The sequence below is a fragment of the Cololabis saira genome, chromosome 8, assembly GCF_033807715.1.
Source record: "Cololabis saira isolate AMF1-May2022 chromosome 8, fColSai1.1, whole genome shotgun sequence".
Classification (NCBI taxonomy): Eukaryota; Metazoa; Chordata; class Actinopteri; order Beloniformes; family Belonidae; genus Cololabis; species Cololabis saira.
Genome location: NC_084594.1, coordinates 40,571,772 through 40,585,707, shown reverse-complemented (window position 1 = coordinate 40,585,707; position 13,936 = coordinate 40,571,772). Strand labels below are relative to the sequence as shown.

The 13,936-nt window shown below is 41.6% G+C and overlaps 1 protein-coding gene across 1 annotated transcript in view; it reads left to right on the top strand.

Moving 5' to 3' along the window:
- The window catches only part of aldh1l1 (aldehyde dehydrogenase 1 family, member L1), a 30,197-nt gene extending 20,174 nt beyond the window's left edge, over positions 1-10,023 (top strand). Inside the window, exons 15-23 of the mRNA XM_061727986.1 lie at positions 1,658-1,763; positions 1,840-1,927; positions 2,041-2,134; positions 2,773-2,872; positions 2,956-3,054; positions 4,841-5,006; positions 6,748-6,853; positions 6,940-7,139; positions 9,708-10,023. Coding sequence (XP_061583970.1) covers positions 1,658-1,763; positions 1,840-1,927; positions 2,041-2,134; positions 2,773-2,872; positions 2,956-3,054; positions 4,841-5,006; positions 6,748-6,853; positions 6,940-7,139; positions 9,708-9,763 — 1,015 coding nt within the window. The 3' untranslated portion in view covers positions 9,764-10,023. The remainder of the gene's footprint in view (positions 1-1,657; positions 1,764-1,839; positions 1,928-2,040; positions 2,135-2,772; positions 2,873-2,955; positions 3,055-4,840; positions 5,007-6,747; positions 6,854-6,939; positions 7,140-9,707) is intronic.
- The last annotated feature ends 3,913 nt before the right edge of the window (positions 10,024-13,936 follow it).

The following is a 13,936-nucleotide window of genomic DNA, read 5'->3' as shown; positions in this document are numbered from 1 at the left end:
GCTCTTTGTTACTTAATGAAGTTTAACTCTGAAAGGAGGGAAAAAAAGTATTTGTGATTCTTGGATGTTCTTTTGTGTTTCACAGTTTTCTGAGTCTTAGAAAAATCTTGGTCATCTTGAAAGTAGTTTGAAACAAACTGCTGGGTAACACTGATTGCGTTTACATGCATCAATAACCCTTTTAAAACCTGAATATTGGCAATAACCCGAATTTGCACTACCATGTAAACACCAATAACCTCTTTGAATAACCCGAATTTGCTCATATTCGGGTTTTTAAAAACCCTGCCTTGGCTATTACCCCTGGGTTACTCCTTTTTAAAACCCGATTATTCGGTCATGTGAACCCCAAACGGAATATCCCCATCAAACGGAACAGGAACAGTTTTCTGCACATGCTCAGTTCACAAGGAATCCTGGTCTTTTGAGTCCAGGAAGTTCTTATAAACACGGAGAAACACAAGACCAGGAGGAGACTAATCATTCATAAATGTAATGAAGGATATGAACATTTGGGCATTTGTAGACGGTAGAAAGTATGGGGATAGTGAGATTTACAAGAAGGTGAGAGAAAAGTTGCGCGAAGCAGCATTTGTTTTGAATTTGGATACAGGAAGAAGAAGCGGAAATGACGCTAATTGCGTCATGATGTTCTCCGTGCGTCGCTGGTTTGATCCAGATATCTCGAATGATTAATTACCATGTAAACGGAATATTCTGAATGTATCAGTAACCGGAATATTAGGAATAACCCAAATTTTGACTGCATGTAAACTTAGTCACTGTAGGTTTTAACGGGTTTCATTTTAGTTGGCAGGTTCCCCAATTATAACCTGAATAAGACCTTGCTCTCAGTAGACTACCATACCAAAACAGCATGTTCTTGTTAGTCTAAACTGAAGGAGGTCATCTTAATCTAATTAAGCTGTGTGAAGTATTGGGGGTGCAGTATGCTTACACACTGATATCGCAATTTCATCCTCCGACTGGTCTTGTGACTCAGCGCTCCATTCCAAAGTCTGCCGTTTTTTCTTTTTTAAAAAGGAAGGTGTAGCGGGGCGAGTGCTACGGGGGCCCGACCGAAGGATGCAGACCCTTTTATTTAGCCGTTTCAAATCACCCACACACAGTACACAAGCACCTCAGCATGACAGCAGCTCCTCCGACCCCTCCGCTGCTGTCCAGCTCCCTTATAAGGCAGGCAGGGTGGAGAGAACCAGCCACTCAGGCGGATGGGACACAGGTGCGCGTGTCCCATCAACCTCTCCACCCTGCCACAGAAGGCTTTTAAAATACCAAAACATTACGAAAAGCACCTTACAAACACCAGTTTACGTTTAACTTGGGAATAAAAGTCGAGTAGGAGCAAATGAAGTAAAAAAGCATCAGTGAATTAAATGATAGCTCTTCCAAAGGGAGGAGCTTGAAGCTGGCTGAGGGTTTCTGGGAACTGTTCCCCCTAATAGGGAATAATGAGATTTTTAAGATAAAACATTACTGGGCCAAGCATCATCAGTTTAAATCGACTGTTTAGCTCTATCACGAACTGAGGTTTCAGGCCTGATCCTGGATGTACTTGCCTCTGAACCGACTTTAAGATTTGTTTCTATGTCATATGAGAGCTACCATCATACAGTGTATCACACCTCCATTCTAGCGTGTGTGCCATCGTTATTCCTTGGAACTATCCGCTGATGATGCTGGCCTGGAAGGCCGCCGCCTGCCTGGCCGCTGGAAACACCATGGTCCTCAAACCTGCGCAGGTCAGACGTCTGTTCTCCTTCAGTCCTCGTAAAGATCATCCTGAAGCATGTGACATGATCACACGTGTGTCTCCAGGTGACGCCACTGACAGCCCTCAAGTTTGCTGAGCTGGCAGCGCGAGCAGGACTGCCCAAAGGAGTGATCAACATCCTCCCTGGATCAGGTGGGAGAGCACGCTGTGAAAACATGATGTGAAGACATGAAGACATGATGTGAAGACATGACGTGAACACATGACGCCTGCTGCAGGAAACTCATCCTCTTCTAACGTTGCAGGAGCTCTGGTGGGTCAGCGTCTGTCAGACCATCCTGACGTCCGTAAACTGGGATTCACAGGATCCACTGAGATCGGAAAACACATCATGAAGAGGTGAGAGACACACACACACACACACACACACACACACACACACACACACACACACACACACACACACACACACACACACACACACACACACACAGAGAGACACAAGACGTTGTGAAACAAAGTGAACATATATATTATCTGTTGAGAGGGATAGTTAAAATTATGTAATATATGTTATATATTTATTGGGTTTTGGGTATGAGCACATATATATTTATAGGGATATTTATTGTAGTTTATATAGTGTATATTTATATAGATGTATATAATAGTTGTATTTTCTAGATATTGATATAATATTTATGTAATATTTATATTGTCTATATACTTATATGGATAATTATGCAATAATAGGCATGTTTACGGAGTATTTATATAGATTATATTTATATGGATATTGTGTAGATATAATAATAGCAATAATGTAAATTCATAGTGTTATAAAGTGTTATAAACTAGGAAAAAGTGTACACTTCTTCCTACTCCTTTTTTTTTTTAATTAACATATGTTAATATGAAGATGTAAATGTTTATCTTTTTGTTATTATTTTTACTTTCATTTTATATACATGTTCGAAATAAAAATTCAAATTCAAACATCACCTCCCTCTCTGTTTCTGTTCTCTCCTCCACAACAGCTGTGCCGTCAGCAACGTGAAGAAGGTTTCCCTGGAGCTCGGGGGGAAGTCTCCGCTCATCATCTTCAGCGACTGCGACATGGACAAGGCCGTGCGCATGGTGGGCTCTCTAACGGGACTCTCCCAGCATTGTTCAGCACGTTTGTGGCTGTGGTTGCACCAACGACCTGTGTGTGTCTGCAGGGCATGAGCTCCGTGTTCTTCAACAAGGGGGAGAACTGCATCGCAGCGGGACGGCTGTTCCTGGAGGACGACATCCACGACCAGTTCGTCAAGAGAGTGGTACGTGTCCTCAGGGCCGGCCCAGGCCTCCATGCCTCCCTTATTATTGCCAATAATACTGATTATTGATCATTCACACACCCACTATACACTTATTTCATGTTCTTCCCTGTCATTATAAATACACTTGTAAAACTAGATGGAAGAACTTTTTGTTGTAGTTAGATTGTAATCCACAGGGATTAAGACCATGAAAGCAGAACAACAGAGTAACAAATTTGCAGAAAAATCTTTCAATTAATATTTTACGAAGTCAGCAACTGCCCCTACTGGCCACACAGAGAAGCAACAGGTCAAAGGTCAGAGAGCTGCACAGTTGCAGCAGTGTTGTTTCATCATCCTACTGTCAGCCTGGCAGGTTTTTACCCATCTATGGTTTTTAATCTGAAATGGGAGCAAATTCAGCTACAAGAGCGGCCTGGGGTTGATTTACACTTAATATTTAAAGTGATATAGTACTAAGTGTGATACTGAGTGTCATCTACAGTGTAGGCCTACTAAATGAAACAAAATAATCAAATAGATAATTTATAAACCATTTACTGTAAACACGTTATCTACTTTATTTTTGGTTTTAAATAAACTGCAACAACAATTTGAAGTGGAACAACAACAATTAAGTGCAACAACAAAGTAATACAAAAACTAGAACTAAAATCAAAATCACTCAACTTATATAAACAGTACCTGTATGTTCTCCATATAAAAATAAATTCAAATGTACAAAAACAGATACAAAGTCAGTTACAAAGTGCCGTGCGCAATGCACGGTTGAATGCAGTAGTCAATATGCCAGCAGTAGTCTACTCTAGTCTGTTAACATAACATTATTTATGTAATAATAATAATAATAATAATACATTTTATTTGGTGGCGCCTTTCAAGTCACCCAAGGTCACCTTACAAGAGTAAGAGCATACATATGAGCGTAAGCATGACATACAGCATAGACATGACAAACAATGATAAAATGACAATAAGCAATATAATCCAAACAACATGAACTGATATTGTGGCCACAGAGACAGTGTGCTGTCAGAGCGAGTAGCCAGTTTGAAAAGGTGAGTTTTGAGTTTGGATTTGAAGGTTATTATGGAGTCTGAAAGTCTTGTCTGGGGGGGAGGGAGTTCCATAGTATCGGTGCCGAGCAGAAATAATATTAATTATTGTGTTTTTGTACAATAACATACCTTTGATAATGTATGAATCATCACTCATACAAAAAAAAATTATTGTATTTTTTATTTTTATTTTTTTTTTAACCCTTGGGGGCCCCCTGGTGGTCATGGGACCCTAAGCAGCCGCTCTGTATGGAGCCAAATCAAGGCCAAAATTTAGCTAATTTGAAAATAAAATTATAATTGAAAAACTAAGATTTGAACCTGAAAATTCAAGTTTTTATCATGAACTTATTTTTTAAATTTTCAAATTTTTTTTCAGTATCAGATCTTTTTTTCAGTTTCAGATCTTTTTTCCAGTTTCAGACTTTTGGCCCTGATCTGGCGTAGGGGGCGTGGCATCAACTGAGAGGGTCGTGGCATCAACTGAGAGGGGCGTGGCATGATACTGAAGAAAAAAAAAATTGAAACTGTAAAAAAATAAGTTCATGATCAAAACTTGAATTTTCAGGTTTAAATCTTAGTTTTTCAATTACAATTTTATTTTCAAATTAGCAAAACTTTTGGCCTTGATTTGGCTCCATACCTCTGCGTGTCCTAGACCGCATGCATGCAGGTAGAGGTGCATGCGTCGTCCTGACACGGCCTTGACAGAGATCTCATTCTAGATGGAGGAGGTGAAGAAGATGAAGATCGGGGACCCGCTGGACCGCTCCACGGACCACGGCCCTCAGAACCACAAGGCCCACCTGGACAAACTGGTGGAGTACTGTCAGCGCGGAGTCAAGGAGGGGGCCACGTTAGTCTGTGGTGGCAAACAGGTGCAGCGCCCAGGTGAGGCAGCAGAACCACTGATCCATCTACGGTGCTGCCCACGATTCAGTCCTGGTTTCTTGCATCCAGCAGCTCTATTGTTGTTTATTGGATGGATCCCCATTAGCTGCCGCCTTGGCGACCACTAATATTCCTGGGGTCCATAAAGTATATAGAATATTACATAAGTGATAACATCTGAGACATAAATACATACCTCTAAATACCTCACTGACATTTTTGCACATATTTTTTTGCACACATGTATATATTATTCGTTTTTTCGGGTTTAGTATTTCTGTTTAGTATTTCTTTTGTACATTACTCTTTTTTTATTTTGCTCTTTTTTTAATATTTAGCTATTTATTGTTTTTTTTTTTTTTTTAGGATATACTTTTTTTATATACCTTTCATACCTTTCACTATTCATAATATATTAATAACTTATACTAATACACTATAATAGCACTAATAATTCCATACATTAGTAATATATTTTCAGTCACTGCTATCATTATAATAATTCTATTAATTTCAATAATCATTAGGGGTGTAACGATACACTAATCTCACGATACGGTACGATACACGATATTGAGGTCACGATAACGATACGATACGATATATTATTTTTTTAACAATCTTGAATGAGGTAGTCATGAGGAAATTTTCTTTTATTTGAAAGACACAAAATACAAAATAATGCTGTGCATTTGCCCTATTGTTACAGTTGGTAATGCTTTATAACTGTTTAAGTTTAAAAGAGAAAGCCAGGCCAACCATTTTCCACAAACTGAACTAAAAGTAAATGTCAGGTTTGCATTATGCATCTTCAGTTTCATACAAGTACAAATATTTTGCCACAAACTGAATAGTTTCTCTCATGTATGATTTGACTTTTTTCTTTTCCAGAAATTTAACAACTAAAATTAAATAAATAAATACAAGTAAATAAATACATACAATTTTACATCATAAAAAAGATTGATTCATGCTCAACTTATAAGTGTAAGAGGAGATTTATTTTTGTTAAGAAGGTTATTTTGGTAATTCAGGGTTCATTATTTTATAAATATATTCTTTATATTCTGTAAATCAGGGACTATAATGACACTAGTCAGTTTCTGTAGTGATTAGTATGTTTTAGATTGGGCGGAGTGATACAGCACTAGGTGTTGTGTTGATGTTCTAAAATCCTACGCTGTTGAGCGGACGTTGAAGTACACTGGAACTCAGCAGAAGTTGTCTCCGTGTTTATCCTACTCACCACCCCAAAAAGGTTTAATTTAATAAGGTAAGGCTTAACTCTACACCAGACTTACATAAGTAAAGGTTCAGACCTCAAAACGGGACCGCAAAACGGGACTAGTTTATTCTGAGCGGAGGAAGATTTTGGTCCGCGCGGTCCGGCCGCGGTCGTGGTCGGATGCGCGTTTCTAGTCAACACAATAGATTAATATTAATAACACAATATCGCGATACACTCTGTCACCTCCACGACACGTATTGTGACATTTTTGTATCGCGAAATTTCGTGGCACGATATATTGTTACACCCCTAATAATCATCAATAATAAATTCCCAGTCATATGGTCTCTGCAGCACTAGGTGAGCCTTAAGTCGTTTTTTTAAAAGTTGATTTGTTTTGTGAGCGAGATATGTGAGGAGGTAAAGAGTTCCAGGACATTATTGAACGATAGATAACTGAGTGTTTGAGTAGATTAGTCTATAAGTTGCTGTCTTCCTCTCATCTGCGTCCAGGTTTCTTCTTTGAGCCGACAGTGTTCACTGACGTCCAGGACCACATGTACATCGCTATAGAAGAGTCATTCGGCCCCGTCATGATCATTTCCAGGTTTAAGAGTGGGTAAGCGAGAATCGGCTCCGTTTCCCGTGAGATGAATCCGGGTCTCTGCTCCTCCTCCTGACACGGACTTGTCCATCTTCCTTCAGCGAGGTGGACGAGGTCCTGAGGCGAGCCAACGCCACCGAGTACGGCCTGGCGTCAGGCGTGTTCACGCGGGACATCAGTAAAGCGCTGTACGTCAGCGAGAAGCTCAACGCCGGCACCGTTTTTGTCAACACCTACAACAAGACGGATGTGGCCTCGCCCTTCGGGGGCTTTAAGCAGTCTGGATTCGGGAAAGACTTGGGTAAGCAGAACCGTCTTAATCAGGTGTTGTTGGCAGAACGTCTGTTTTGAATGATAAATTGAGTATTTAAGCTTCAGCTGGTGCATCGTCGACCCTGACCTGGCAGTTGGTGTAAAAGTGCACAAGGACCCTGGTAGACTTGAGAGGAGAGGAGAAGTAGTGTTGTTTTTGTAAAAGTAAATAAATTTAACTTCAAAAGAGGTAGTTGAATGACATCCAGTCAAACTCACAAACAAAAGAAAATTAAAATACTTTTTGGCCTTAGTGCAACATTCTGAATGGCATGAAATGAATAGCAGTAGCTTAATGCAACATGAACAGAACAAATTTCACAATTCAAACATGTAAACCATTTTAGTTTCCGGCTGGAAGTGACGTTAAATGCAACGATATATAAAACGATTTAATATATATTAAAAACATTAATAACTAGGTATGTCCCAATACTTTTTGGGCCGATACCGATGTTTTGAAAATGCCGTGATCGGGCCCGATCGATCGGGACAACACTATATTGCATTATATATTTAATTATCGTTATCGTCACATAACCAGCGTGTTCGTTGCGTCTCGTCTCGTTTTCCTCAGGTTCCTTGACGTCGACAACGATATTTAGTCATAATTTTTCGTTGACGAAAGCAACTTTAGGGAGAAGGAGGTCTGCCCTTCCCTGCCTGGGCTACTGCCCTCGCGACCCCAGCCATGGATGTTTTTCTCTCTTGGTGTGGTTGCCCTCGGCAGAAATTTACTTTCATTCCTGACGGCCACATTGTGTTTACTTTTGTGACTGAGATGAAGATTAGTTCACATTGATGCAGAAAACCACCAAAATACAAAGGTCTTATTGCTTTTTGTTCCCACTACAGGTCTGACTTTACTTCCACGGCATTAATGCACACTTAGGGCCAATCCCAATACACCCCCTATTTTCTACCACTAGCCCTCCCTCACTACCACTACCCCTAAAAACAGAAGCCACAGATTTTAGGGCACTTCAAATCTTCCCAGGGCCCTGTCCCAATACACCCACTACCCTATCTTTTCAGCACCACCCCTAAATGTTGCTTGCTACGTCACTGCGTGGTTTACGTTCAGGTACGTAAGCGACTGCGTAGTTACGTTTGCACATACGTCACACCATATCAGGAAGCCCAGAGCTAAAAGCTGTTTTAATTTCAGCTGTAGCGCTGTTAATATGCCACTTTATTAAGTTTTAATATTTTTTCAGGCGTAAAAGTAACCGTTAAGATCCCCAGCCTGGGCTCAGTTTATCCAAATAACGCCTGTTAAAGGAGCATGAGGCTCCTTTTAAGAAATGAGACTCTCTAGCGCCACCCTTCACCACGACGGCCGTTGGGGGTACTGCAGCCAACAGCGAAGTCGGCAAGGGAGAACGGGGAGAACGCGCATGCAGCGTCATGTGACGTCACATCCACAGCCCAACGCGGGAAATTCGGAGTCCGAATTGCAGCACATTTTGCAGCACACAGCCTGTTCAAGGCAACGGAGAGATACACTAGAGGGCTCATTCTTTTTGGTTTGGAACGCTTCATCTGACATTATTACTAGAAAACTTAAAACGTTTACGAATTTTTTCATAAATCCTGCCTCAATCCTGCCTCAAGCTCCTTTAAGAAATTTGCTCCGATGTTTTCGGCGATGAGAAGAGCCGCCGGTCTGGGGCGCAGCAGCAGCAGCAGCAGCTCACGTACAGGATTGATCGCCAGGTCAACCTGCGCCGTCATCCCGGGGAGAAGCCTGCAGCTCTGTGGAGAATTAACGCTGGCTGAAATAAATCATTTAGGAAGATAAATAGATGAAATCTAACAGCTGTAGCTACGCCTGTTAAGAAATTTGCTCCGAAAATTTCGGAATGAAAACTGCCTGCCGGCTTGGGAACTGATTTATGGTTCTGCGTTAAATTGACGCAGAGCCTACGGCGTAGGGTACGGCGTAGGGTACGGCGTAGGGTACGGCGTACGGCGCGCGTCGCCGCGTAACCTACGCCGTACGCTCTGCGTTGGTGTAACGCGGAACCATAAATCAGCCTTTATTCTGGCGAGGTTTGAAAAAGACTTTGCAACAACGGGCAAACGAGTGATTATGTACATTCACTGAGTGAATATTATGAAAGTAAAATATATATTTCTCGCTAGAAATGTAATCAAAACGCATTTTTATGCAGACACTAACTCAAAATATTGATTTTATTCACAAAAAAATAAGAAATGTCCGCCATGTTTTTTTTTGTTTTTTTGATTCAGTCTGCAAATGACGACGAAAAGCATTCTGGGAAATTTTTCTAGCCCTCGGTCATCTAGGGTGCATCTGAAAATCCTCGCTCTGAAGGGCCAGATTCATAAGCACTAGCACTACCCATAAATAAGCACACTACCACTAGGTGAAAAGAGGAATTGGGACACCACTACCCTCACGGGAACGCGCAAAATTTAGGGTTAGGGCTGAAAAGTAGGGGTAGGGGGAGTATTGGGACAGGGCATTACACCTCTGCCCATCGTGGGTTTTTGGTAGCAGCGTAAGCACGCTCACTGTCTGTGTCTCCAACAGGACAAGATGCTCTCAACGAATACCTGAAGACAAAGGCGGTGACCATCGAGTATTGAGAGGAGACGGGGACATGTGGACAGTGACTGAGGACCATGCAGACTAATGCACCGGCTATAAGACTGCCAGCGCCTTAATGCACTAACTGATCACACTGACACGACTGACGATCCTCCGTAACTCAGCGCTGAGACGAGCTGCAAGAACCATCAGAACGTGGAAGTGGATGAGATCATTCATTCACTCATTCATGTTTTTTTGATTTAACACATTTTAACAGTTTAACTAACATTCATTTCTAATAAAGCTCACAACAGTTCAGAGTCTTTAAACTAATATTCCCAATATCAGCAGCCGGGTATCAGTAACCTGGATGGAGCAGATTACTGTTGGAGATCTTTGTTCTTAACTGTTTAATTGATCATAATCTCTAAATAGGTTTTTAACATCTACTAATGTTAAACCTGACCTCTTGCTGGTGCCTCAGCTGTAATTTAGCAATTTTTTTTACCTTTGTAATTGATTAATATAAACAGCATCTTTAATAAACATGCAAAGAAGTTCAATAAAATACAAGATGATTATTTCAAACGGCAAATAATGAAAAAGACGTCCAGGGGACGCGAGGTGATGGCGTTGCGGATACGTTTATCATTTCAGTGATGCGTGCTGCAGACGTTATCCTTGTGGTCAGCTAACAGAATAAATAAAATAGGAATTTATCATCATTGTCTTCACTCAAGTGTTTAAAGTAGTAAAACAGCCTAAAAAAGTTTGCATGAGATTTCCATTGTCTGAGTGACTGTGCTTCCTGATTTAAATGTTAAAATGATTGTTTAAAGATGTAGGGGCAAAATCTGGGAAGGCTTAAGCATGGTGTCAGACTCCCAGCTGTCCTTCAAACAATCCAAAGAGCGTGTTGATTTATGCTTAGAATTTATTGCAAAATAACAAACTTCAAAGAAAAGATGACATAGAGTCCTTGGGTTTTATCAGCAAATATCAGAGGCCATTCCCCTGCTCCTCCTGCAGCCGCGGTCAATGACAGTGTCGCTGCTCTCCGCCTTCTCCCGTCATACGTCACCACCACCAACTTAAAGACTAGCGCCGTCCTCCCCACCTGAGGAGGGAGGAAGGCGCACACTTAATATTTTACTAATAACAACACAAATGGTAAACAAACTTAAATGCAGCTCCTACAAAAGAAATGAAAGACGCCTTTCTCTCCTCCGTGGTGAATAAGTAGATGATAGTGCACGCGACTGTTGGATTGTTTGTTTTAAAACAGTACGCAACCATTAAAACCTGCATCTCTCCTTCTCTCTGATGAAAGTTGGTACCAAGCCTTCTTTTTTGTTTGCAAAAAATCATCTGATTATAGTGAGACTTATGAAGCTACTGCAATCTAAGACAAAAAAAACTAACAAATGTTTTCGTGGTATCGTTATCTAGTTAACAAAAGAAGCTAAAGAGAGAAGCAAGGCCAGTCCTGCTGCAGGTACCTCCCTGTCCTGCTTCCTGCTACTGGACATCAGCAGGGGTGCAGGCCTCCATAAAAACACCTCTGCTGGTTTGAGGTCTGAGGCATTCAAGTGTGTTAACACAATGCCAAAAGGGAAAGACTCAAGCAATGGTGTTTGAAAAACAACTCTTGCACGTTATTCTGGAAAGGGTTATTAAATCATCTCCAAACATTTAGGACGTTTTTCACATGTGGAAAACATTTAAGATGGTTGTTTACGTCAAGAGCTCCATCTGAGAGATCATGGGTCACGCTGGGCGTGCTTAACGTAACAGTAAACTGAATAAACCACAAGCCAGCATTTCAGTACGAATGCCTCATACACAGCAGTGGAGGGGTGATGAGTTCTGGTTGTTTGTGTAGGACCTGGACACCCTCCATCCAATATGGCGCTTTTCCTCTAGTCCCTACTCAGCCCGACTCGACTCGCCTCGGTTTTGGGCTTTTCCACTAGAGTTCTAATGTGCCGAGTAGATTCTTTTCTGTAACTATTCTGCCGAGCTTCTAAGCGGCTGAGTCGGCTGTATCTGACATCATCACACTACAGACCACCGATTGGTCGGGGGGTTGGAGTCAGACGTTTGAGTCAGGAGGTGGAAATCAGTGAAAGAGCGACTCGTGGCTTCTTGTTCATTTTATTCGACCAGCAATGGCAGTGCAATAGTCTTTTTCAGGATCCAACTCTGAGGTGCAGATGTTCATAAACCTGGTGCTGAGGAGAGAATTAAAAAGGGATCTAGACGGTGATAAGGAACGACCAGATCTACCAGGAGCTCTGTCTCTTCATAGCTGCTCACGGCTCCAGCTGACTTTTCAGCAGCGCAGAGACAAACTAACAAAAAATTAAAAAGTGTTGCCGCTTGAAGCTTCTCTCACTCTCTCATTTTTTTTTAACTTGATATCGAACACAAGCCACAGACCCAGCAGCACATCTATCATCTCCTCCAGGTTCTACATCTTTAGTGTTGTTGTCTTTTCCGTTTGGATCACACAATCAAATACGTCACAGCAGCTTCACTCCAACCTCCTACTTCTGATCTGGGTATTGAAAAGAAACGAGGGCAAGGCGAGTCAAGTCGGGCTGAGTAGGTACTAGTGGAAAAGCGCCATTAGAGGATCATGGTGTGCAAGTTTGGTGTAAAACTGAGCCGTGCAACTGGAGGAGGATCTGGAGCACACCAGCGTATCTTCGTCTGAATGGTGGAAAAAAGAAAAGAATCAAGGCTTTGAGGTGGAGCAGTCAAAGTCCAGACCTAAACCCAGATAAATACTGCAGCAGGACCTCAACAGGGATCCGCATGAACAATGCATGAAAACCTCAATGGACCACAGCAATATTATGAAAAAGGAAAAGGTTGAAATTCCTCACACAGAGTTGCACAGAAAATGAATATTTAAGATATTGAAGTGGTTCTGTCTCATGAACGCGGGGATACTGATACCAGCTGAAGGAACTCAGCAGTGATAAAGTCTGATGCAGGTTGCTGGTTTGTGGCGTGCTCTGCTGAGGTCTGAGGGTTTTCCCAGCTTCGCCCATCGCAGCCGTGCTGATGCTGTGTTCCCCAGCAGCAGCTGCAGACTGCCAGATCAGCACCACATACTTCCACGCTGTCTCGTCTCATATGTTTACGGTTTTCATGTGGATCAGAAAAACACAGACACTTAAATGTGGGCCATGAGATGATAAAGTGATGTACTACTATTTGAGTTTACTATTATTTGTGTGGGGAAAAAGAACAGTCAAAAACAATAAAATACAACAAAATCTAATAAGATAAAAGTGTCATCACACTACTGGGTGTTGAAAGCCATCTTAAATAGGTGGGTTTTTAGCCTAGATTTAAAAATGCGGTCAGAGGTCAGAAATAAGCCGCATCTCGGCGGGGAGCTTATCCCGGAACCTGGGGGCGGCAACGGAAAAAAGGCTTGGTCACCCCAGTGTTTAAATTTTGACCTCCAACAAAAGTTCCAACAAAAGTTGATTAGTTTAGTCAGCGCTCTACCGAGATTATGGACAGTTAAAAGCTCTGATAAATACAAGGGTGCGAGGCCATTAAGAGCTTGAAAAACAAACATCAAAAGTTTAAAATCAATTCTGTAAAGGACGGGAAGCCATTGAAGGGAGTTAAAAACAGGAGTGATGTGCACACGTCTTGGTTAAAAGACAGGCAGCAGCATTTTGCACACGCTGAAGGCGATTAAGAGAAGACTGGGAGTGTCCTACATAACTTCCGTTGCAATAGTCCAAGCATTAGCTAATTAAGGCATGGACAGCCTTCTCCAGGTCATGTCGACTTAAAAACATTTTAACTTTGGCCAGGAGTTGCAACTGGAAAAAAACTAGTCCTCACCACAGTGTTGATTTGTTTGTCAAAGTTCAGATGTCTGTCAAAGGTCAATCCCAGATTTCTGACGGTTGAACTGAGCTTTGCTGGGAGGCCGAACACCAAGCCCCTGTACCAACTCTCCACCTCCATCCACTTCAGTAAAATCAAATTCATTTAAAATACCTCATGTTAAAAGATCCATACGATGCCAAATAATATAAAAAAAAGAGAAAAGCATAACGTATTTACCACACTATAAGGCGCACTTAAAATCCTTACATTTTCTCAAAAAGCAGCAGTGCGCCTTATAATCCGGTGCACCTCATGTATGAATGTTGTTCTTACTGACCTCAAACCAGTTTTATGTGGTAAACTGCACTCAG